We start from the raw sequence: 27594 nt of genomic DNA on the forward strand, positions 1-27594 counted from the left end.
TGACATAAACTCAAATTCAAATAATTCTAAATATATAATTGCACTAACGACATATTATTGGAAAGGCCACTATTAAAGTAATTAAGGATATAAAACTAAATGTGTGCATAATTATCATGGTTTCATGGCGTTATAAATTGATTAGGAACGTGTACACTCCTTATATATATGTAATTCATATTAATTGTTCTCATTTATATTCCCAGTTGATAAACAAAATATTTTATTCATTGTATATTTAGCAACTGGTCGCAGTAGTGTCTAAGCTTTGTCACTTATTTTGTATCTTCACATTGATAACATTTAAAAATCGTGAGCATTTCTTGACCTTTAAAAGACATCCATATGTCAGAGTTGAATACACATACATTAGAACACACAGAAGAGTATATTTGATTCAACAAACAAATTCACAATGTCGTCTAATTCACACTATAATTTCATCGTTCTCTGTTGTTTTATAATATCAGTGTTTGGAAAAAATTGCTTTTGGAATTCTCAATGTGCCTTTAACCATTTCTCAAGCAAAACCCCTTATAATTGTATCAGAGGAGACCTGAGAGATTCATTCGTGAAGGTTAAAGGTAAGTTTCCTTATATATATTACTTTGTAAGTAATATGATCAGTCTTCAAATCTTGTCTCACCAATGCCAATACTAACTGTTTTATATAATTATTGTTTGTAAAATAAAATAAAAGATTTTTAATAACTCTAATATATATATTCTACTTTACTTTGGAAAAAAAAATATTGCGTTTTTTTTATTAAATTGAAGTTTATTTTAATTTTATTTCTACGTATTTCTTGTGAAGATGAATAGTTTGCATATGATATCAAATTAAAATACAAGAGTAAGAGAATCGTTTTGTTATGTACTTATCATGGATGAATTTTTCAACAGTTATTTTAGTTTTTCTTTGATATATCGCTTTATCGTGACATTTTATATAGTATACTCATTCAACTGAGTAAACATCAATAACATTAACAGTTGTAATTTTTTAGTAAATTTTAAATAAGAATTCCTCTCATTAGGCTGCGAACCAATAAGCGTTTGGGGACTTATAAGACATGGTAAAAGAACTCCAGGTACTGAATTTGTATATCAAATAAGGGAAGCGGTGAAATTTAAGGATTACATAGTTGATAGTTTTAATAAGGGTAATAGCTTTTTGTGTGCACAAGACGTCGAAAATTTAAAGAACTGGTTCGATGAGAGGAAAGTATTTGATAGCGTGCAGTCTTTGACTGAAGAGGGCTATCAAGAAATTTTTGGTATTGGTAAAAGATTAAGAGCGACATTTAAAGAACTATTAAGAGATCTCGGTAATAGTAGTTATAGAGTAAGGTCGGCTTACGGTCCGTGGGTCGAAAATGGAGCAGAGGCCTTTGTTAAAGGTTTCTCTGATATTCCAATAAACATAGAACCGGCGAATCCCAGCGATAATATTATAGCTGTAAGTAATAAAATGCGAGTATATAACATATTTTTATACATAATAACTATAAGAAACTGTTAAAAAAGTTATTTCTTTTAGCCGTATGAATCGTGTCCCAAATTCCTCGATGAAGTTAGAGATAATCCAGATACGTATTATGAAGCTTCTAAATATAAAGAATCTGAAGAATTCCAGGCGGTAATATTTTTTTATACTGATATAAAAAATATTAAATATATTATTTTTAATATTGCGTATCATGATTTAATCTTAATCGTATTTGAAGAACAACTACGTTAAATATATATATGTCATCATTATTTCAGTCAAAGGCGCAAATTCACAAAAGAATGGCTATTGAATATAACCTCACAAACAAAAACATTACCGCCCTATATGACCTTTGTCGATACAGCTGGTCTGGTATAGACAACAAGCGGAGTCCCTGGTGTGCCCTGTTTACGTTAGAAGACCTCATAGTAAATGAGTACCATGGAGATTTGCGGCATTACTACAGAAATGGTCCTGGAAATCGTTACAGTGAAATATTCGGTCGCTTGCCCTTATCTAATCTCTATGAAACATTTGAAAATGTGAAATTGGGTGAAAAAATGAAACTTACTATTTATTTCTCTCATGCTACTATGATGGATATGGTTTATAGTGCTCTAGGATGGTTCACGGACAAGGAACCTTTAACTCACGCATATAGAAATCCGAAAAGAAAATGGAAGTCTACCAAATTGGGTGCCTTTGCGGCAAACTTAATAGTTGTTTTACATAGGTTAGAAAATATAGTGGTAATTCTTAAAATTAATAGATTTAATAAAGTAACTTGAAAAATATTTACTTTATATCATAGAAAAACATTGAAAATGAATTGAGAAAAATTCAACATTTTCAATTACATTTATGTTATGTTTTAAAAATATTTGTATTTCAGATGCTTAGAGGATAACAATGAAGACTATAAAGTAACGTACTATATTAACGAAGAATTTGTGACATCAGTATGCTCTGACGGCATTTGTTCCTGGCAACAATTTGAAAACACGTTAAAGCCTTTCCTCAACACTACATTAGATTTTTGCTAGTTTTTTTTTTATAAATTGAGTTGATTAATTACTACTAGTCAATAATTAATGGTAAAATTATGAAGAAATGTTAGTGTGATCTGATTTCATATACTCAAATACACAGGAGTATTTATAAACAATAAACTGTTTGAAATTTTTATGTTTTTCATAACCTATACAATATTTTTTTTAAGTTTACACATTACAATGAGGCTTACAATTTTTGTTCTATAAAATTGTTAAACATTGGTTTACAGGTATAAAAAAATCGATGCTGACGTTTTATTGAAAATAAGTTGTTTTAATTTAATTTAAATCCTTTAGACTTCCCTTACCCGATTTTGTGTACAATCCATTAAACAATTAAACGTATTTTGTCAAAAGTAGGCATAGCAAATATTTAAAACAATAAATATGTTTCCAAAAATTTTCATTAACTATATATTATATAATTTTCATTACATTATTTTTTTTAAAATTTGATTTCAAAATTAGTTCTTGTTCATTAAAATATAATTTTTATTGAAAACAATATTGAGCAGAATTTTTTGTCTTCATATTTATATTACTAAATAGAATATATTTTAACGTTTTATATAAAGTAATCTGAATTATTTCATTTCATTTGAAATTTTAAAATTTAAAATTTCCAACAATTTATAGATAACTGCATTTATTATTTACTTATACTGTTAAATGACATAATTGTTGTCCAAACAAAGCTTTTGCGAAGAAATCAACAGTCAATCAGCGAAAAAAAAAAAATATTAAAACCGTACAATAAATATTATGATATAAGAAATTTAGAATTGTCCATCAAATCTATAAATTTCGTTTTATCTGTATACTGGGAGTTATCGGTGGTCAAATACAGTAGCGCAACTCGTAGTTAGTAACAAACTTTATATTGATAATGTATGACAAAATTATAATTGACCTTTGTCGTGACAATTGTTTCTGTTTTCTATTCATGAGTATAAATTATACTCAATTTAAAAACAAGCTTATCAACGCACTCCACGCTGACGACTATTTGGTGTGGCGTTTTAAACTTCAGTTTGTAAGGTCTCGCGTAGGATCCCGGACGTATGTGCGTTAGGATGCTTTGTAATCCGACAAATCATGAGGAAACCTGAAAAGCTTGTAACAAATTCTATGACATCGCTTGTTATAAATTTCCTTCTAATATGAGATATTATTTTTTAAAAGTCACATATAATTTGATTCCTACCTGCGGGAAACTCTTTTTAAAACGGAATTTAAGAACCTTCATATTTAAACTATGTCGTCTACCTAAATTTACTAATGACGATAATGAAAACGATTTAGTAGTACCTTCTCCAAAAGCTAGTAACTAATGTTGCATGTGTCTAAAAGTATGATGAGCGTAGAAGCTATTTCCGGAGTAAGATATGATGAAAAGAAAACATCAGGAGGCTTGTATCAAAACGAGGAATCTACCTGTTATGGTATTTCTTGTCAATACTATCAAACTAAAACTTAAAATTTGGGATATTTTCAATTAAGACGGAGTTATAGATTTAAAATTAACGGTTAATGGAAGTTATATGTTTTGTTACTCATGCTTGTGTTCAACTCGCGTCCATATTATTTATCTTATGATTATGAATAATAATAATAATCATAATAATCTTCCATGTATTTCTTAAATGTTTCTAAAAGCCAAACACAAGCGTCAGCTGTTTGAGATTACACTTCCATTGCAGTAGTGTTTTTTTGGAGCATGTTGCAACACAGTTTATTCGTAATAGTCTATTTTATTGATGCGGTGTTAGTGATCAAAACAAACTTTATACTTCTTCAAAATTTCTTCTAATTCTCGTTTATAAAACAACCTAATTAAATATTACATAATGACCGCGCTATAAAAACGCTATAATGTTAAATTATACTGTTTAATTATATAATCTAATTAATGTATTAATACAATCCTATATTTTTATACAATTGACTACTCGTACTCGTACATAAAGCAAACAAAAAGGTATCAACCATACTATGTTAACTATTCCAACATTTATTTATTTTAGCCTTAAAGTTTAAGCTCTTACCATACGATATATCTCACATCGTGGTGTATAAGACTTGTGGCATTTAAAAAAATATATTAGGGAATCTTAATTCCTTTCTATTCGTTAACATTTCCATTGTATATCTTTATATCCACCTTTTTTATGATTATAGTATTTTCTACTTAACACATTTCTTTTGTACATACATTTTCATATATTTTAACACGCACTCACTTCGTTTTATATTTCACGATGGTGTATACCTCAACAATGTATTTGGAAATACTCTATTTTTCCACGGACCGTAGCTGAAGAAATTACCGATAAAAAAGCAGTATTCTCTTTGACACTAATTGTTTTTTTAGTTACTATTAATTAAATTATCTACAATATACAGAATCCATAGATGGAGATTAATAACATTTTACTTTTTGGAAAATGGTTGCCGATCTGCGGGTAGAGGTGCTAGGCACGCGCAACGTTTTTGAAAAAAAATGAACATGGCCGGAGAGATGAAAATATCATATTACGAGTGACGTTGCTGAATCCGCGGAACGAACACCAAGTCGTGTGAACCAAAAAATTTCTGATACACAAGCAATGGAATGGTAGTGCTATTCTAACATCGGGGCAGTCATGTAGTCTTAGGTATAGATTATAAGTGTTGATATGTAATTCTTATTATAATAAACATATAAGTAAGTTTCGTAGTTTTCCTGGAACCGCTGGTTGCCACCCTACATAATTTACGAATCATATTGTTTAGTAATCATATCTTTTTATTTTTACAACTTTTTTTTATTTCTTCTTAAATTAATTATATCAATTAATAAACATGTCGAATATAAAAGGTATCCACTTATATTTACAAAGCAATAAATGTTTTATTTTGTCTAAACCTGTTGAGATGCATAAAATGAACGCTAACGTTATGAGAATTCCAATTAGTTTATCTTAGGGTCCAGACAAGTGTACATGACTGACCTTTGGTAGACTGTTTTAAAATGAAATTATTTTTAATAATATGCATTTGTTGTTTCTTTAAATTAACGGCATCGAACTTTTGTTACTGGAATACGGGTTGCCCTTATAAATACTTATCAACGGAAACCCCATACAATTCGGTTAGAGGAGATATAAGAGATTCTATTGTAAGGTTACGAGGTGAGTTGTCCCAAACTTCGGGTCCCTTTCGTCACATTTGAAATGTTTTTATTGCAGAAATGTTTAAATTTCAATTTTGTTTACAGGTTGTGAACCAGTAAGTATATGGGGAATATATCGCCATGGAAAAAGAGAACCGGGCGCTAAATTCGCAGAAAGCATGAAGCAGGCTTTACCTATAAGGAATTATATCACAACAAGTTACAAAAAAGGACGTAGTTCTCTTTGTGCTCAGGATGTTGAAAATTTACAGAACTGGCAATTAAATCAAAACACTTTAAACGGTAAAAGTGATCTGACAGAAGAAGGCCGCCAAGAAATGCTTGGGCTTAGCAAGCGCCTTAAAGAAGTGTTTCCAGATTTATTGAGTGAACTTCGCAATGGAGATTATTCTTTTAGATCTGCTTCAGGTTCTTGGATAGAAAAAAGTATTCAACATTTCGTAAAGGGCTTAGGAGACGACTTAACAATAGAAAAAGTAAAAGCAGGTGCAGATGTGATGGCTGTGAGTAATAAATATATTTGCTTGATGTTTCAACAATTACTTACTATTATATTTCTGTTGATAGATTTACGTTTCCTGTTGAAAACGTATGTTATAAGGATTTTATTTACTTTTTTGTTTTGTGTAGAATTTTAGAAAAACGTCATATTTTATTTTAGCCATATGCAACATGTGGTTCCTACCAGAAAGATGTGCAGCGAAATCCTAATATTTATGTTGAAGCTGCGAAGTATATGCAGAATTCAGAATATTTAGCAGTAAGTCATTATATCTGTTTTTTATTTTATACTCAATATATCATATTAAATAAAGAAATACAAAATTTTAAATACTTAGTAAAGATTAAAAAAAAAATGATACATTATAAAAAATTACTTCAAGATATTTTTAGAAAAAATATTATTTAGATTAAAAATATTTTTTTTATTTAGACCAAAGACAGAATACAGAGACGTACTGGCATTGATTATATGCTCACCGATGATAATATAACAGCTTTATACGATTTGTGTCGATACACGTGGTCTGCAGTTGACAATAAATTCAGTCCCTGGTGTGCTGTTTTTACCAAAGATGATTTAGAAGTCCTCGAATATATTCAAGATCTGAAACATTACTATAGGAATGGTTATGGTACGTCAGTCAACGAACTTTTTGGGAGAGTGCCATTAGCAAACCTGTTAGAGAGTTTCGAAAGCGCCAAAAAAGGACATGGAAAGAAAATTGTAACTTACGTTACTCACGCTACTATGTTAGATCAAATATATACAGCTTTAGGACTTTTTAAGGATAGCGCCAAGTTGAATGGCTTAAATAGGGATCGTGAAAGAAAATGGAGATCTAGCAAGATATCAGTGTTCTCTGCCAATTTGATAGCTGTTTTAAACAGGCGAGTATTTTCATTAAGATTATAAAGGTGTAATTAGTTATTAACAAAAAGGTTATGCATATTCTGAAAATATACACAAACAAACTTAAAAACCAAAGTTTTAATACACGGAGAAGATACTTAGGTTTCTGATATATGTCAAAGGTTATCTTGTTTACAGATGTACAGACAATTCAGAAGACTATAACGTGGTGTTCTACTTAAACGAAGAGCCAATGAGATCGATATGCGAGGAGGGTGTTTGTTCCTGGCGAGAATTCGAGAATAAATTGCGGCCATTTATTAACACAACTATCGACTTTTGCGAGTTTCGAAGTGAGCCTTATTAGTACTGAAATCATTTTTTTGTCGTATCTATAATAATATTTTTAAACATTGAATACTTAATAATGAACGAATATCGTCGATTCTTTTAAAATATATTCTTTGTATTTTTTTTATTGAATCATATAAATATCTTATTGTATAATAATTTTGTTTTATTTTTATAACATCTTTATCCTTAGGTACTTTTTCCTTTGTTAGTTTATAATAATAAATCCACTTTATAATAATAAATGAAATGCACTTGGTGGCGTTAATGGTAATTTTCTATTAAAGTAAGTGAGTGAATAGTAGTTTTTTTTTAAATAAATTAGAAGGAAGACATACTTTGATATCTTACTGCGGCTACAACTCCATATATCAGGCAGACAAAGGAAATAAATAAGAAGAGCTTGGTGCTAGTTAGTCTCACGTTATCTTGTTCTTAGAATTCCGAGATTTTAACTACGATTTCTTTTTTTATTTTACTTCATTTTCTGACAAAATAGCGTGCATACGAATAAAAATTCTTTTATTAAAACACAATATCTTTTGGATATACAGTTATACATTATTTAGATATCAATATAATTTAATCTAGTGACGAGAATGAAAGACGATATCGGGCTCTTGAATGCATTAATTACAAATAGGAGTGATCACATAAGCAGTATCGACTATTAACATTTCTCTCGCCTGACAGACATACAAATAATATGATATTTTATTTATTTTTTATTTTAAAAAGAGCAATTCTTCAGCATTTAGCAACGAAATTGTTTTCTATCCTGTTATTGAGATAATCCCTAATAAGTATAATCTCTGTTGACTGGGCTTCTTGTGTAAAACCAACTTATATCCCAGCTATTTCGAATGCAAAACTAGTCGCCTTAGAAATTGTTCATTTTATCCACAAAGTTGAGATAAATGTTGCCAGTAGCTTTAGCATATTTAGCAACAATATTAATGATTAAACGTTTATTACATTACAAAAATACTATAAAGGATGTCTGTTCGTTGGTTAATTGTATAATATGAATGAATTTGTATATATAATATTTGCCTAACCAATTATTCCATGAATCGTAAAGGTCCCCTGAACTTGTTCACCTTCTAATATTACGATCGCTCGTATATTGACCTCAATTTTATTTAACATAACTTATCGTATGCATTAAATTAAAAGCTATTAAGCGTGTCTTTTACCTGTTTGATGTTTATTAAGCAGAAACACGTTTTATGATATAATTATAAAATTTTATAATTATTAACGACTTCAGTATAACATACCTTTACAAGTAAAAACACTAGTTTCGTTTAATTAAGTATGATATATTAATGGTATTTAAAGAGAGTAATGAGTCAGTTATTGTTATTTACATTATCCATCTTGGACTCTACAAAATTTTACAAAGATTGTCGATTTGAAAAGTAGGTTGGATTTTATCACACTAATAAATTGCGGGATAATATTACTAACCAGTAACTTACAAAAAAAATAAAAGGGTAGCAATTGATTCTTTAATAATGTTATTCCTATCTTTCTTCCAATTTTTCATCAAATTAATAATGATGCTTAACAGTTTTAAGTTAAGTACCGCAATTATATTTTTTTTATTTCAGATGACATCTTATTTTAAAATAGATGATGTTCACATAGTGGGCATGGTGTTGGCAGGTACGTTAGCCAGGTGCGTTAGTAAAATAAATAGTCTCAAATGTATTAAAACATCCCTCGGAAATAAATGCAATTTCAAGGTATGCCTTCTTATGTACACCTTTACAGCGATATGTTGAGGTTCTGCATACATATGTTTTAACATTTTATTATTATTTGTATGTTAATTAGTTATCATTCGACTAGATACAATTCAACTTAGTTTTCAAAACAACAACAATATATGAAATATTGTCCATTCCCCGTTGTATTGGTAAAATTTTTAAATGTTTATGGTTTATATGTACCATTTATCTGATAAAGAAGTCTTTATAAACATTAAATATTATATTTAATATATATTCAAGTCTGGAGATTAAAAATCATTCAAATATAAAGAGCTATTACTCGCTACGGGCCACTGAAAAACCGGATTATAACGTTTCAAGAAGAGTTCAAACGAAATTCATCTTAAACTCTCTTTCAAGCTGCATTAGTTGAACGTATTTGTATTTCCGACGTTTGCCTTTTCTAAATCACTAAATTCTAAAACTTGGATAAACTAGGAAGTAATAGACGTTGTAAGAACTTTTAATTGTGTAGGTTAAAAATGTTGAATCAAGAAAGCAAGAATCACTTCGGCCACGCTGATTCGACCAATGGTAGCTGCAAATAACTTTGTTGTTGAATCCAGAACATAATTTTACATCTATTAACCAAAAGTCGTGATGATTCAAGGTTTTTAATTTAATTGATAATATAAAAAACTATTATAAAAATATCTTTATCTAATTTTAAAATGCTCTCATTAATAAACTCTGTTGGTATGAAACACTTTAAAATTTTATGTTCCTCTTTCTATACGAGTTGATTTTAGATTCTCAAAAGTTCAGAAGTTTATACTTCGAAAGAAAATTTTAAGTTAGGAAGAAAACTCAGCTAGCCTCATGACATTTCAGTTTTTTATCAGCAATAACGTATTTTATTTTACACAAGCTTATTTTCTTATTTTACGTGAACTTTCAACTTCGTCCAATTCTTTGGACTGTCACTATTATAGAAACATGATGTATTAAGACAATTATTAATCATGGAGCTTTTTCTAAAAGTTTGATAGATTTGAGAGATTTTCTACATGTAACTTGACAATTATTTTGAGCAGAATTTGACATATTATGCAATTTACTTTTGTAGATTCAATTCCTCTTTCTATCAACAAAAATTATCCTCGCCACGTTAGTATGTCGTTTTAAATTAAAAGTATTTGCAGTTTAATTCATAAAATTTTAAATTATCTTAAATTGTAATAGTTTTCTTTTATTTCATAATTAACAAATTTTGACCTCCTTTATTAGAAACGTAATTTATTCTCCCTTATAACAAATTTCATATAGAAGTTCTCATTTCATGACAATATTTTCCTAATATTTAAAGAAAATTAAAATGTCTTATTATAAAGTAAAAAAAAATTGTGTGTATATTTTTTATGCCTGTATATTTTCCGAAATAAATCCTTTGGCACAGCTGGGCGGATTATGACAATTCTTTTACGAGGAGATAGCTGATGATATGAAAAATAGGATAGTATAAAGAATAAAAAATAGCATATATACGGTCGAATTGAGAAACCTCCTCCTTTTTGAAGTCGGTTAATAAGATGCCGCAAAACGAATATTATTCGACAAATATATTTCAAATATAAAACAGCCTAAATATGATTCAAACTCAGTATCCCACATAAGTCGTGTTTATATTTCATATTTATACACTTATTAGTAACGTAACCATTCCCGTAAACAATTAATATGTATCATAACTAACAAAATGGAAGTCTATATCTTGTATCATTAATTCTTATTATATAATAAATGTTCAGATATAATTTGGTTAACCTACAATTATGATTTGGAAAAAGAATTAAATATTTTTTTTCCTACATACATACATATATGTATGTATATTTTAACATAGTCCCAGTATACTTGTGATACATTATTGGTGCAAATTGAATAATTCTCTCTGAAATAAAATTTTCTATCATTGCGCTAGAATAAGAACGATAACCTAGTTACCCTTCTGACCCAAATCAATAATTTACAGGATATGTGGGAGCTGAAATATAAAATTAAAATAAATAGACGTCGGGTTATGAATAGTTATTTTGTAATATGGCATTACGCAAATCTGCTCAATAATAGTGGTGATAGCGGTAAACACGCAGACACAGTTTAGCTTTGTGTTATCATATAATAAGTATCAATAATGTAATTAAACAGCATATATCAGTTTTGTGGTGAAAATATAGAATGTTATTAAGTACTTTAAATACATCTCGTTCATTAAACAGTGTGCTACAGTATTATTTCGTCACGTCCAGCTTACCTCCCTTTTGTGGTATGATTTATTGTCCACGTTAAATTTTCTGCTCCCGACCGTGATTTCAGATTTTATTTCATTTTGTTGGTCATTTGTATGGAATCCTTTTGGGTAGAGTGAAAAATTTTCCTTGTTTGTACTTTTATTTATTTAAATTTTGCAAACAGATCACAATCCCTAAAATAGCCTGTCTTGTTGCCTTGACATTAATGATTGTTCGTTGGTATCAAATCTCAATTTAATAGGCAATTGTTTATTTTTCGTTTCGAGTTAACACCGAATCGCCAACAGTCTGGCGGGTATTTATATAACTAAAATATATCATCGACATTATTCCTTAAAAAAAAAAAAAACAGTATGTCTATATTCAAAAACTATTTTCGAGTGTGACCTTAGGAAAATTACGAAGAGTATTTGTTTCTATACTTTTAATACTAATGATATATAAGTATTTGTTTGTTTAAAAAGTAAAAATTAATTAGAAAAACAAATGTGTATTATATATCAAAAGTTCGAGTGATTTATAATTGGCAGTAAACTTGTGTACGAAACTTTGCTTACTCAAACATGTGTATACGTACAAGTGAAGTATAAGAACACTCAACGCAAAAACATATTAATATTTTATTAGTAAATATAAACTGTGTTTCGTAAAAGTATAATATGTATTAAATCATTTTGAGATATAAAATTATTAACTTGATCACTCTAAAAAACCGGTTTTTATATTGTCATAGAAAAACATATTTATAATATCGAGTGATATATTAAAAATATTTTGTTCGTACAATGTTGTTTTTCCGACCAACCGTATGTGAAGTGGATACTTTAATGTAATTATTCAGCAACCTATGGGTGATGTCAACTTTCCAATAAATAAATGAGGTACACATATAAATAAGCATATGTAATTCTGTGCTTAGACAGGTTTTTAGGTCCAATAAAATATATCAATATGAAAGGTGGTATAATATAGTTAAGCCCAATTTTGTTTTAGCAATAATAGCCATCTTTAATAGCTGCTAAAATCGGCTATTATTTAAAATCTAAATTGTTTATCAAATATAAATAATTCCATTACAAAATCGCTTGCTCTTTCGGTCAAATAACAGCTTAAATTTTTGGTTTTATTTAGCAACGACTAAAGCCCGTGCCTTTGACTTTGTGACTTGTGACTTTGAGTCTACTCGTCTAAAATCTGTATTTCTGAGCTGGCATCATAAAAAAGTTCCTTGTTATTGAAAGTCCTAGCTGCTAAATACTTCAATAATAATTTATAAATAACAGATAATAAAAATGAATACTATTAATAAATTTCATTTTGCAATAAATATATTTATATTAATTAACTAAACTTTAGTTGTAAGGATATTACAAACTACGTCTACAAAAGGTAATATAAATCACTATAATTTTAATACCATTGGACTTACTAATACCGTAGAATTTGAAAGAGAATTTTAATATAAATGCATTGAATTTCTGTTGACAAAAGCCCTTGTGACTTTTTATGATTTTAGCTTTTAAACATTCATGATTGATTAATAATAAATAAAATTTAATAATAATAATGTTTAGTAAACGGTAAGGTCCCACGAAAAAAACAAGAATAATACACGTGGATGCTGCAACTCTCAGGCAAAATACATATATAGTATAATGACACTAAACTTCTTAGCATTCAAAAGATTCACATTACAGGAGCTTCAACAGTGCTTGGGACTTTCAACCCAGGTTTAGGTTTAAGGAGCCCCTATCCTAACGCTCACTTCCACCGTCCAAGCTCCTCTCTCAACCTAACCAAATTTGAAAAGAGCCTACTAGGGTTGCCTTCGAAGTACGTTCCAAGAATGTATTTTTTGCCGATCTACCTTCGTTCCTACTTCTACCGCGTACAAATCCACAATAAACTTATTTCTAGTGAGTTCGCTAGTGAGCTAGTAATATTTCCCAAGGAATTGTAAGCTCTATTATAACAACACGCCTTAAAATTCGCGAATACATAAATAGGTCTGGTCTGGAGGCCGACGCACGTATATCCTCTGGGATTTTGTATTGTTTCTTATACATATGTATATATATATATTGTATGAAAAATTTAACCCTGTAAGACTAGTCTATAATTTTTATAAAGTTTTTACATTACTTAGAATTCGCATTTCAATATATTTTAACGAATTTTGTAACACACTAGCAATGACATTACTGCTACTCTAAGTTAGAAGAAAAATTTAGTGGTCTTGGAAAATAGATTTATCCAACACAAACTAATACGTTGCTAATAAACGCTGTATGTTAACTCATTATAGTTGTATTATTTGATTTTTAATTTGAGAAAATCTCAAAAATTTGCTTGGTTAAAACTTAATATAAAAAACTCCTGTTGTTAAATAAAGACGGTAAATTCCCTAGGGTAAACTCTGCTCTTTCATATTTGCGGTGAGGGAAGTTTGAGACAATTAAGGTACGTGAAAACGGCTCGTCTCGTTTGTTTTAACATTTTTTATGACGCTATGGTACGATGTCTTGATGTGTTCTCATGCAATAGAGTTTGAAGCTGACATTTATAAAGGGCTGTTCCGTTTGCAAGTTTGTAATGAGGTCGAAATTAATTGCGAAAAGGTTTTAAAGTAATAAGAATTTCGATCATACATTACATACGTTACATTTAAGTAATTGTACAATTCATTTGACATACATATTTATGCATACGTAAATTTTAATACTTGTATATTTCTTATATTGCATTTGTGTTTCTCGAAAGAAATTGAGTAGTGGTTAGTGGTTACTCCTATTTCTCTGAAAGCGCTACCAGAGACATCTTGCGTGTAAAGTCTTTTACAACGACATATATTCACAAGCTGATTGGAAAGCCGTTACCATACGATCTCCTTCATTAAATATCAAACATAACACTAGAGGGCACTATGAAAATTAATATTTCTGGAATTTCAAATATAATTCCTGATTTAAACCTTAACTTGCGAATGCTATCAAAACAGAATGTTTCGTATTTTTCTTGATAAAGCTTTCAGTTGTATCTTCTGTTTCTATTATTACAAATGCGGTTTTATGCAATAAAGGAAAAGCTGCAATATAACTCATTAAGAAGGAAATATACAATACCGTATCTTGGATTAATGTCTAACATTTATCCTTTTGCTGACCGTTGTTTATCTCGCTTACAGAGTAATGGTAATATATTACAGTCACTTTAAATGAATATGGGTACAATAGGTGCTTATGGGATAATTTTAACTTGTACTTTTAAAACAAATTTTATTAATGGTAATTTCTTATTTCTATTCTATTAGATGCTCTTGTATACAATTAGGTTAATAATCTTTAGTTAACGGACAGCTCATTTGCAATTAATTTATAATCAGTTTAAGAGAAGTGTAAAGTGTTGTTACATTCTTTCAGATCTCAATGGTTTTTCATACGGAATACTAGACGAAAACAACCTTACTCCCTGATTGAGATAAAAGACTACTAAATTATTCAACTAAAGATAAGTTTCAGTAGTAGTTCTTTAGGTAATTTGGTCGTTATTTAAGATCTTTTAAATTTCGGACAAAGGTTTTCTTTTAAAAGTTATTTATTCAACACATTTGTTCTGTTAAACTGAATTGTGTTAAAACAGTATTACTTTAACAATTTTTTCACGAATTATGAACGAGTTATTAAGCAAAATATAGACGTTTTATTTATTAACTTTAGATATAGATTAAGTACATTTTCGCTATGTAAACACTATGTTTACATAAGATATTGTTTAGTTTTATAAATTAAATCATGTTACTTTTGAAGCAAAAATGGCAGTTTTTGTAGCGTCAGATAAGAGCACGCTTCCTCTCGGCCCTGACCTGAGTGTGAACAAATCGATATGATGACCCACTTGTACACCGTACACGACATGATCTTTAAATCGATACTCAGTACATTTGTTCAAATGCGCTTTCCATTTATCCTTACGCATTCAGCCATTTTTGAGTAAATGTTTCTACGATTGAATCGTTTAAATGAACGTGATATTTAGTTACATTTATATAACTAACAATAAATACGTGGTTGTCGTAGAATTTGAAGGGGCAATAATAACACCGTATACATACGTAAACTAACACATTTTTTTTTTATTTTAAATAATTCCTTTATTAACGCACAACAAATATAATAACGTACATTTATTAATACATCTAAACGATTAATATTTCTGCTTTGAATGAGACATAGCTTTATGGAAATTATAGAAATAATTATTTACGTATATCAACAATTTTTGTTTTTAAATATTGAATTTATTTTATGTTTAATTCAGAAGTTGGTTTGTCTTTGTAAAATTAAAACTAACCATTCTAAGATATGCCTTTTCATGCCTTTCTAAAGACTTCACACCACTACACTACTTTCAACACTTCATTTTATGAAAATTTTTATAATTTTAGTTGAAATGTGAATAAAAAAGATTCAGGTAAAAATTGACAATGGTTAATTATCTCGAAGCTTGGTTACATATGGAGAACGATAAAACTAATGTTGTTTACATACATGACATTTCTTTTTCCAATTCTATAAAAGTTACGATTCATACATTATATTTGAAATCTTGGAACATTTTATTCATTTCAATAAAATCATACATTACACGAAATTTCAATAATTTTTTTCAATGTTATATCAATATATTTCACTAGATACATACTTAATCTATAATGTGCAAGTGTTTCAACAGAATATATAAATTGTATTGTCTAGGTCATCTACAATAATTATAAACCAACGTGATAGATACACATTGTACTAAATTTTATAATAATGTAATAGCTGTTATGTTAAATGCATCATGATATAAGTGATTAAATAAACAACTATAGTTACAATAATTACACAGCGTAACAAGAATACAAACCGTTTTTTTTTTATTTTAAGTATAATACTATACAGTTTATTTATACACTGGAGAAACATATTTACAAGAATAGGCATTCTAAAAATCTATAGCATTATAGAAATAGATTGTCCAATTTCAACGCCAAGCCGAGATATTCGTTTAAGCATTTTGATACATCTTAAATACAATAAAATCAAGTCATCATTACTTATTTATAATTTTCAAATAACAACATATTATAATTCAACATTTACTATTTATTTTAATATTCGAAGCAACATACTTCATATAGGTCAAGAGCTAGAAAGTCGTTTTAAAGAGATATTTGTCTATATTTGTTTTTGTGCACGTATACACAATAGCAATATATTTAATAATTTTAAGCACTACAAAGTTTCAAGCTCTTAAACTATAATAAGATAATAAGAAATCATACATAATTAATAATAACGTTGGTTAAATAAAAATTGTTAAAAAATAATTATGAAAAATATGTGAATGCAATATCTTTAAATGATTTCTAAAAATATGTTTTGCGCTTTTAGAAAAACGTTTATATATTTTAGTAAATAAGATGAACTTGACTTTGGTCCAAATTCCACAAGTCTATTACATTGTCATCAAAAATAAACCACGTCTTAACAAAAAAAAATAACATTATTTAGCAAAACTTAAAAACATTCTTAAAATATAAATCGTTGTTATACTTAAACGAGACAATAACAGAGAAACTTAAGTCTTAAAAGCGATACAGGGCAAAAGCAAAAAGTCCCAAAAATAAAATAATATTAATATCTATAGAAGAATCAGATCCCTACTCCAGCTCACAATATGCTACCTAACACCTTAATTAATAATACTAACACATAAAATTCTATTATCGTAATACACATAACAATACAATAATATATTTTAAAATGTTTGAACCATTCACATTGAACCGATAGGCTTTAGTTAAATAATTTTGACCTAATTTATGCAATTAAAAATTAAATGAATTGCTAGCAATAAACAAGAACATTTTGATGATCGAGGAACTGTTATAAAGGTTTTTGGGAAAATTAAAATGTCAATGGCATTGAAAATACTGATCCCATATTAACCTGGAAACAAACATTAAAAAATCTCTTCGTTTTTAATACTGGCCAGAAAGTCATTGGTTGTTGATCAATATTTTCAAGGTCATCACATCAAATTGTGTCACATTAACAGTTGCAGTTAGGGTTGCTATTGCCCTGCGGCTGTTCGGTGAGGCGTTGGCCACGCGCGCCGCCAGCAAGCATCGCTGGCTCTGAGTCTAGACTCTCGGACATCTTGTCGCAGATTATATCCACCAGCCGTTCGAAAACCGCCTTTAAGTAAACAGTTAGTATTAAAAATTACCACTTTCAAGAAACATCTGCATAGTAATACTAAAAAAACTTAGACAGCTTTCAATGTCACCGATGGTAACCAATTATAAAAAAAATATTATGTTGCAAAAAATTACTCACAATTTAAATATGTTTTAAACATTTTTGCTAAAAAAATGTTATGTCAAGAATACTGGCATAAAGGAATGATTTTGTGTCACTATATTTAAAGATAGTATTAAGCAAAACTGGTCTTAATGTTAAATTATACTTTAACATCAATAATATTTCATAGAATTGAGTGTCTTGGAAGAACAAAATCAACTATATTACAACCCACCTTAACGTTAATATTTTCTTTAGCAGATGTCTCATAGAACTCTACACCCAGTTGGTCTGCAAGCTGGCGGCCGCGTTCCGAGCTAACAACGCGCTCCTCTTCCATATCACACTTATTCCCCACAAGAATTACTTGCGCGTTGTCCCAAGAATACGTCTTTATTTGTGTAACCCTGTTCAAAAGAAATAAAAACTTATAGTCCTGGAATTCCTTCCATATCTCAATATTGTATAGATGATCAAATTAAATATTATATATCAAAGACTTTATCGTCGATTTTAACAAAAGCTTCTTAAGTTATGATTTAGTTCAAAATATTGATAATGTTAAGATATTATTAAGCAATAATTGTTGTCATATGTATCTATGTAGGAATTCACCTACACTCTTTTGTGGGTGTTTCAAAAAGGTTACCAAATAAGTTTTTTTTATTTGAACTTACCAATCTTGGACACTATTGAAACTTTCCTCGTTTGTAATGTCATACATTAATATAAATCCCATAGCCCCTCGGTAGTAGGCTGTGGTTATAGTGCGGTAACGTTCTTGACCTGCGGTATCCTGCAATATAAATGTTATAGTAAACCACATAACATATGTTGTTTAGTAAAACCAAACAAAACTTCCATCTATTTCTATTGAAAAATTGATAATGGTAATAATTATTTCTAAAATACTTAATTGGCTTTTGAACAGTAATATTCAACTAACTGTTCCATTTTCCTCAACTAACTGTTCCTTTTTCCAAGTTTAGCTAGGAAGAAATGGGAGAAGTATGTTGATATCTCATCAAAACTAGGCTAAACGTACCCATATCTGAAGTTTAACGCGTTTGTCATGACGGAAGACTGTTTTGACCTTAAAGTCGATTCCTACTGTTGACACAAACGCTGATGTGAAGGAATCGTCGGCGTAGCGAAAAAGGAAACTGAAATAATTAACAAGTAATAGAAATAGAAAAAACTTTATTGTTTTTAAGCAAATGATTCAGAATATCAGAATTAAAAATGTGACATCGTTAAACTGCTGATGCAGATTTAATTTTAAAATTAGATATTAAAATTAGATAGAAAATACTTTGACTATTATTATCAGTTATTAAGTTTCATTTTAATAATTAGTACATTCTATCAATATTTTACGAAGAATTTCTTAATTTATTATGAAAACAGTACATTTTCTGGTTGCATTATAAAACTATCTATCATTATCTTAAAAGGTGTAGAATTGTGCAATTATATTGAGAATACCATTGAAATGGCTAACAGGTACCTGGTTTTTCCTACTGAGCTGTTTCCAATAATGAGCAATTTAAACATGTAATCGAAGTTCTGATCTCCAGCATCCTTCTGCCATTTGGGATCACCTCCGCCAGCCATCTGCAATACCGAGCTCAATGTTTATAACATATTATTTACACATAGAATATTTTATTACACTCTTACAAGTTAAAGCAGTTTTTCACCTCACACTTATTACTATTATTCTGTTCATTCATATTTAAATAACTATTTTAAATAACATAACAACTTCTACGTCCGTCCCTAATTATATTGACGTCGAAAATCATTTTTTTTTGAATTATTTAATCTAAAATAATATTTAAACCATGGTTTTACGATTCAAATATGCGTTTGATGAATAGGTGCTGTACAAACAAATTCTTATCGCTAAAACTGTGTAAAGAGAAAAGACACTTATGTCAAAAACAATAAGGGAGATATTAGCTTAAATTTCTAAATTATTTTTATTGATTAATAAAATAAAAGGACTTTGATATTACGCTACATCCTATTTAGTTCGCTGATAAACAAATTTATTTTGCAATTTTAGGTGTAGGTTGACGAATCTAAAGTACTTATTTTTCCATTAAATTTAATTTCAGAAAGCAACCATTAACACATAAACTGTAGTGTTAAAAATAAATGTAGCATAGGTCGTTCAATTCACATTTGTAAGACTCTTCTAAATTAAAACGAATACAAAAGAAAATAACGAAGGCCTTCATAACCTTGTATCTTAAGAAACCAGAATTTTAGAGCTAAAAGCAAATATGATTATGTAACAAGTAAGTAAAACAACTAGCTTATAAATTTATTATTAAATTAAAAATATATACGTTTTATATATAGTATGTAATAATTTAAAGTTTTATTTAACATTGTTATATCCCGTTGCATTCATTTCAATGAACATTGTTAAATGATAGCAAAGCTTAAATACTATAAGTAATTTTTTCTTTCCTCTTTACGTACATCAGATGAAATATACGCCACGTTGGCGGATCGAGCTGTCTACTTTATGAATTCTGCGCAAATATATATGATAACACATAGTTTATAAAAAAAAATGAATGACTTAATAACCGATTTCCAAAATTTTAAATAATTAAACTAATAATTACACTTTACTCACAATGGCTTCTCCTTATTGTGCCTTTTTAATTATATTATGAAATAAACATAGTATATTCTATACCTATAAAAATAACGTGGAAAATGTTAGGTTTCGAAGTAAATGTAAGATATGCATCATTAAACTTAGAAAATATAGACAAAGGAATTGTATTATCACTGTTCCACAAACCTTTTATTGGTACTTGCAGTCAATACGAGGTACGTCAATATTTATTTTTTATCGTTAAAGCGACTTCTAGCGATGTAATCCCACCACGTCTATCTCCGTCCCTTTTACATTCGCATCACGCAACGGGAGCGGGTGTCAGCGCTTTACAACGTTATCGATTTCTTCTACTTACTTCGTTACTTGAAGACTAGTACCCTGTAATTATCTTGTGAATAACTAAGCGGATACCATTAAACACAGCGAAACCATGGCTGATTTGAATGAACAAAATCGATAATACTAAAACTGTATATCATTGTTACACTTACACACTTCTGTTGTTACATATATAATATATTTGGGAGCGTTCTTTTAATATTAATAGGTTTGCAGCTTAATAAATTATACTTTTTCAGGTTGGGAGTGTTTCGCGTTCACAGCTGTTAGCTCCGTCCTGCTAGCTGATCACTGTGGTAAGGGAGTAGGATGGAAATTCAAGATGGCGGAGACATGCGCGCGCAACCTACTAACACAGCCTGTCAAATTCTTTCCCCAACAAATCTATCCTTTGAGCCAACAAATCCAAAATTACCCATAATGAAATCACTTCACATTATTATAATATGAAATATAATTGTTGTTGAAAAAATATCAGTAATTGCTTATAGTAATTTTTATTTTATAGTGAGGTGACTTATCCTTGATTCGGCATCAGATTAGTCCATGACCTCTTTGAAACATTCGTATACCTAAGTCATACTTATAAGAACAGAGAATTCAAGGGGCGGGTTTCTATTTTTAGACGGGAGTCTCGGGTTCAGACAGCTAAAACATTTATCTTATCATTTATGTCAAGCCGAGAAGCACTTTAACGTGAAGAGATTTTTTTAAAAATCTTTGGCATTTTTTTTTCATCCACATATATTACTATATTACATAAACGTAGAAGATGATTTTGTTCAACTTGAGTGCTTTATTGTAATGTATGAAATGAAAGCCTTGACCTCATCTTGACCCAATTACAAGGGTTGGAAGATTTCCTTTAAGTAATATTTTGCTATATTACTTTGACACAAGAAAAATGTTTTTGGAAATCTATCTTCGGAATAAAAATCTTAAATCTTAAACTTAAACTTTAAGTTTGGAAAATACTTTAAAAAAAAATGGCTAAAAAAAGTACTGGAAAATTTGTCAGTATAAAAAGAACCAACACCACTTTGCTTTAATATAAATAGAAATTAGTACAGCAAATTATTTCGAAAATTTGTGACATTAATTTTTAATAATTTATATGTACAACTTAATTTTTTTATTTTAAAATTATTGTTATTTTTTGCTATCACTTCTTTTTTTGTTTTATTTTAAGTGTTATTTCTATATATTATGTTTTATCAAGCTAATATTACCCACATTTATCTACTAAGTTGTAATTAATAAATTTAATTTAATTTATTTTTTGGATAGTAACTATATTATCCAAAAAATAGGAGTTCCCGAATAGAAGACCTTAATTAAATCTTGAGCTGAACTTGTCTGAAATCTAACGTAATCTCCGGGGACTATACTTAACTTGCATTTATAGAAGTGATCTCTAACCGAATTGATAATTATCTAAGCGAGGAATGTTCATTTAAATAGAGAATCTTAGTACTAAATGTTGAACATTTCCCTTATATACTGTAAGAGAAGGTATATCTTTGTCGTAGTTATTTCAAGAGAAGTTAAAGTCGACCAAAAATTCGATTAACTTACCTAACCAAGTCTTTTCAGTTTTTTTTCAATTCAGAATGCTCTGGTTTTTAGTATTTTTTGGTTTAACCCATAAGATCATCTCCCATGGTTTATTTTAGCATTGGTAATAATGTAAAAGATAAACAATAAATATGTAATAATTCAAATAAATAAAACAGTATAACGGATTTCATCATTTTAAGTCTAACAATACTATACAATACTCTAATCTAACAATACTGTACAATACTACATAATACTTATTAATAACAACCTGAAGTTCACCTGAAGTTCGTCCAGAGCTTATGTAGTATTTAAAAATAGAAATATACATTTCAGGTGCATATTCTGTGGTAAGCCTTGTCCTTTTATAAGTTATCTAAAAATATATATACTTACCTGCATATAGACCTGACAAAAATTATGTTATTAGAAAACGGTAAGTATCTAACTCTAACACAAGGGGATCTTTTATGGCGATGAAAGTCACAATTTGAGTTCCCGTGAGCCGGTTTTTTTACTGTGAATGCAATTCGTTCGCACTTCTAACGGTGGATAGACAGGTGCTACGGAACCATAACATTCCGACTTGTGCAGGTAGTGTCGGAACATGGTTGCTTGCGGAAAGACTGGCGAAAAGGAAAAGCGAACCCTGGCTGCCATAACTGTGATAGGCCGGAGGAATCGGCCCGTCACGCTCCCGAGGAGTGTGTGACATGGAACCGTCAGCACTGTGATCAGGCGGCCGTGGTTAACAGCAGCGTTTTGCTGTTTGGTGTCATACCGAAGATGCTTGACAGCCTCACCATTTGGGTCACCGTTGTCTCCTTCTGTGAGCAAGTCATCACCACAATGAAGGCCACACATTGAAGAAAGGAGTCTGCCTCCTCAGCTGAACTGCTTCATTAGGTAAGACCGGTTAGACGGAGGCGGGACTATGTCCGCAGCTTCCTTACCTAGTTGGTAGAGTCCGAGTGAGACAGGGTTTGGGGCCAGCCAGGTTTTTTGGCTTACATAGGCCTATGTCGTAAGAGCTCTCTGTAGCACTCGAAGCACCCTCATTTTAGGATTGGGACATTCCGCTAGAGTGTCACGGTTGAATGCACAGCGACTCTGTTTTGATGAGATTGAAGCAAGGGCATGTATAACTTTTTAAACTAAAATTGGATAACATTACAACATCTCTACTAAGTCTACCATAACAAAAAAAAAGCGAAACCATACTTCTCATACATAATTTCATATTCAGATTTAAATTTAGAAACTTGATGAAATCTATAATTTTTAATATTAACGAACATTTAAATTTAAAATGTTTTGAATAAAGCAATAAAATTTATTTAAACAAATTAATCATACTAAATAAACTACTCTAAAATGTGGCTATATGTAATACACTTAAATTTTTATAATGAGATTTTACCTAAGTAAAGCTCGTCGCTTCCGGCAACATAAGTAAAAGATTTTCATATATTTTTTTCGTTTGGCAAAATATATAGTTTAAATTAATAATAATCCTATATATGTAATTTTTTCTTATATTGTATGTCATGTATTATATTTATAACAAATATTTTTTGTACGAAGTTTTTGATGTTTAATATCCTTTTTAAACACAAATAATTAATATCTTTGATCCTGAAAACAGTGCCTTTCTAAACTATGAAAGCAAATGTATTTACGCATAGCAATAAGAATACAAGGCAGTTTATGTGTTCCAAATATTTAAACAATCTATTTTACAGACAAATCGTAATATTAAAGATGTATTAAAAATTATTCACTTTGGTTTATCATTTGTAACAGAGTTAATGATTTTCTTTAGCCGTACAAAGACAAACATTTAACCAATAAGGTTAAAAAATATAAAACGTTCCTCCCCGTTTTAATTTAACACATTAAGACAACATACTCGAATAAATAAATTCGATATTTAAATTAAATATTAATGTGTAATACATACTTTTGATTACTATTTACCTAACATAAATTAACACGTTTTTCTTTATATTTTAACTATAGAATAATTAAGGACATCTGTAGACTATTTGGTGCATTGAATTTAATGTGCTCTGCTAAGTACAAACTTGCACCCGTGATAGTAAAACATTTAATTCATAGATGTCGCTGTTAACATTTAATTGGTTTAATACTACGGATAAATAATGTTATCATTATTTTGTCTTACCTTCATTTTTAAAATACTCAGAGGTTTCTTATCCAGAATATCTTACATACAGGATGGCATTGCATACATTCCCCGAAATGGACAGGAGGGCTAATCTCCAGACTTGTACGTCGTCTACTATTCAGGCGACACTAACGTAATAGTCAGAAGACAAGTTGATAGAGAACTTTTCAGGTTCACCGAATGGAATGACTGTTATTGTTAACAAAATGATGAAAGTATCCGCATACAGCGATATATAAAATAGCTGTACCTCACCCTGGACAGTTAGTGGCGACAAAAACAAAATTTCAAGGTCGTACCCTCCGAGTAAGAATTCGCAATCTCTGTGGTAGCATCTTGCGATTCACAACTAACATTTATAATTCACAGCTCTCTAAGAAGTTCTTGTCTATACATAGAACCTAATTCACAACCCACTGCTATACTGCATAGTGAAAATTGTTGAGGCGAGTCAGACTTGAAATCGCCCAGTGGACAAGGGCGAGAACTGGATGTGATCATAAGTCTTGTTGTTGATGGTTATACGGACCCCTCTAATTGCGTTCAAATTAAGTCAATAACACAGGTATACATATATTTTATATGGCAGTCGGGGTTCTTATTATGTGTATCGACTAACAAAAAAGTAAGGCACGCCATAAAAGGCTCTTAGAATTATTTTAATTTTATTTCAACATGTAAATAAATAGAAGTTAGGGTGGCAATTGAACATGCTATATGGATAGACATTCTGATTATCTTAAAAACTGAATTCTCCTATAGAAGTAAGCATATATATATATGCTTATATATATCAACCTCTCTAGTACGGTTTTCTGTTTTCAGTATTTTTTTATAAAATAGTTTATGTTAGACAAACTATTGGGTATTTTTACAGAGTGACCTATATTTTTAAATTATTGATGTTAATAGGCAAAGCGGTCTCAGATGTATTGAATAAAATATTATGCTATCGACCTTAACACATAATTAATAGCGTTTCTTTTAATTAACTCGACCTATTGTTCAACTTGTCTCTGTCAGTTCTTCGTTGACAGAAAATAACTAATAGTCGTTTGGTGAATTTTTTCATAAATCATATTAGTGATATTAATTTTCAAACGTCATATTTAATTAACATATAATAGCTAAATGCTGCAGATAAAGTAACGTTACAAATAAAAAAAAACATTTAGACTTCAAAGATTTATTTTTTATTTACCTACCAATTTAATTATAATTTATCACACACAAAAAATATTAAAAAAATATCTTTTTAAATCTCTTACTCTTACTAAAAATAATAGTTCATATTATTTGTATTGAAATTGACCTCAGTGTCGTCAAATACTCGGTACTATCATAGCTTTTGTGAAAGTCGCGTACGGATTTAGAAGTGCGTAATAAAGTGACGTCACACCGCGTCATGCGACTCCTACGAGTACTCGAGACCGAAGCGCGCCAGCGATCATCAGTCACGGGAGACATTCCGATCCGATTCCAAAATCCGGTATGATATTAGATATAAAAAAATACACGGCTCATGTGATTCTGTTGTCAATTGTTGTAGCCAAGAATAACTGTATTAAACGGACTTCTCATTATAAAAAAAATGCTCCAGTATGAAGAAGTACGTTTTATTTTAGTACAAACGATTATTCTGCTGAAAAACTAGCTCGCTGAAAAATATCGTACATTCTTAAATTCTTAAAACGTTACAATAATACAATTTATAAGTTAAGTATTCCAGGTGGTCCATGAATAGGATGGATGGCAACTAATTACTCCTATTGTTATACATAATTACATTAAATTCCCGATCATAAACATTTTAACAGCTGTTTTAACATAATCACAATATGTTTTAATCATATCAAATATTAAAGTAATATTTCATTCTTATTAAATATTAAACTACAGAACAATTTTTGCAATTTACATAGCGAAAGTAATGTAAACGTAGAATAATATTTTCCTCATTTTTCCTCTCTGAAACGCAGTGTAAATACAAAATTTATGTTATAATATTTGCAGGTAGGAACTAAATATGTCCCGAGACACAACATTTGGTTTTAATAGGAGTCTGTTATCGTAACTGTCTCATAAATGTTAAATTTAGTTGAAAACTGATGTCAGCTCAATGAGCAAAAGTTTTATAAAAATCACTTTATACATTTTTTATTAAAGACTCGCAAACACTCATCAAGCAATTTCGTCTTTATAATGTAACTACAGGATATTACGTTTGCAATAAATCAAGCCGGGAAAATTTATTACCGCATCAATTACTAAGCTGCCATTAAAAAGAAATATAATTATGTTTGAATAGCTTTCAGATCATTTTGCTTTTGATATTTATAACATTTTTTATATTTTAATTTTATATATTAACCTGTCACGATGTCTTGAACTAAGAAATATCTGTAATAAGACATCCGTATAACATCATCATACAATATTGAAATGAAAACTTAATAACTTAAAAGGAAATAAATGTAGAAATTAAGAAGTGCTATTCTTTATCATGCTTCATTATCGGTTTGATATTATAGATTCTGATTGCATTATATTCGTTAAATGCATTAGCATTTTGTTTTTCACCCTAAAAGTTAACTTTTTTATCAATTATACCCGGACCTACAGAATTTCCTAGTGTGCTTTTTAATTTTTTTGTCCTATGTCATTATAATTTTATTGAAAAAAAGCAAATTAACTTGACTTCCCTCCCTCTGCCTAAGTCTACTACTACGGACGACTAAATGTCAATATTTACTTTCTGAAAATATTATGCTTATGAACTATTATTTCTACTATTCATAAAACCTAAACGTCATAAAAGGCAAAATAAACGAAATAAGAATAAATATATCAAAACCTAAAATAAAAAATTTCCATATCTTTTTTCCATATCTTTTTAGGTAATTTAGATACATTTACACTAACGTTTTTACAACATGACTCAACAACCTTTTTTCCCTTTACTAGTTCATCTATTTTTCATTAAAAGTTACACCCTTAAAAAATTAAGATTTCGTGTTATTTGTAATTCAAAAAACGTTAGTACTTGAGAATATACCTTGATTTTATTATTCTTATTT

At 29.4% G+C, this 27594-nt stretch overlaps 2 protein-coding genes across 4 annotated transcripts; one reads left to right on the forward strand and one right to left on the reverse strand.

The window, feature by feature from the left end:
* The first annotated feature begins 213 nt into the window (after positions 1–213).
* On the forward strand, positions 214–7580 carry LOC116765932 (multiple inositol polyphosphate phosphatase 1-like). Of its 3 annotated transcripts, none has more exons than XM_061522011.1 (5): positions 214–584; positions 5801–6219; positions 6378–6476; positions 6651–7108; positions 7269–7580. In XM_061522011.1, exons 1-5 carry the CDS (start codon positions 416–418, stop codon positions 7435–7437), a joined length of 1314 nt encoding a protein of 437 aa, XP_061377995.1. In that variant the 5' UTR covers positions 214–415; the 3' UTR covers positions 7438–7580. The 3 variants fall into 3 exon arrangements, with proteins under 3 accessions (XP_061377995.1, XP_032511474.2, XP_032511473.1); XM_032655583.2 differs by lacking the exons at positions 5801–6219; positions 6378–6476; positions 6651–7108; positions 7269–7580 and adding exons at positions 1038–1459; positions 1541–1639; positions 1768–2225; positions 2385–2674 and having other exon boundaries at positions 225–584; XM_032655582.2 differs by lacking the exon at positions 214–584 and adding an exon at positions 5376–5714.
* A 7972-nt stretch (positions 7581–15552) lies between these two features.
* On the reverse strand, positions 15553–19593 carry LOC116765874 (ras-related protein Rab-3). The gene is made up of 6 exons (XM_061522057.1): positions 19496–19593; positions 19303–19409; positions 18841–18958; positions 18473–18591; positions 18031–18202; positions 15553–17690 (listed from the first exon to the last, which is right to left on the reverse strand). Exons 1-6 carry the CDS (start codon positions 19526–19528, stop codon positions 17544–17546), a joined length of 696 nt encoding a protein of 231 aa, XP_061378041.1. The 5' UTR covers positions 19529–19593; the 3' UTR covers positions 15553–17543.
* Positions 19594–27594: the final 8001 nt, after the last annotated feature.

The sequence above is a fragment of the Danaus plexippus genome, chromosome 11 (genome assembly GCF_018135715.1).
Source record: "Danaus plexippus chromosome 11, MEX_DaPlex, whole genome shotgun sequence".
NCBI classification, from domain to species: Eukaryota; Metazoa; Arthropoda; class Insecta; order Lepidoptera; family Nymphalidae; genus Danaus; species Danaus plexippus.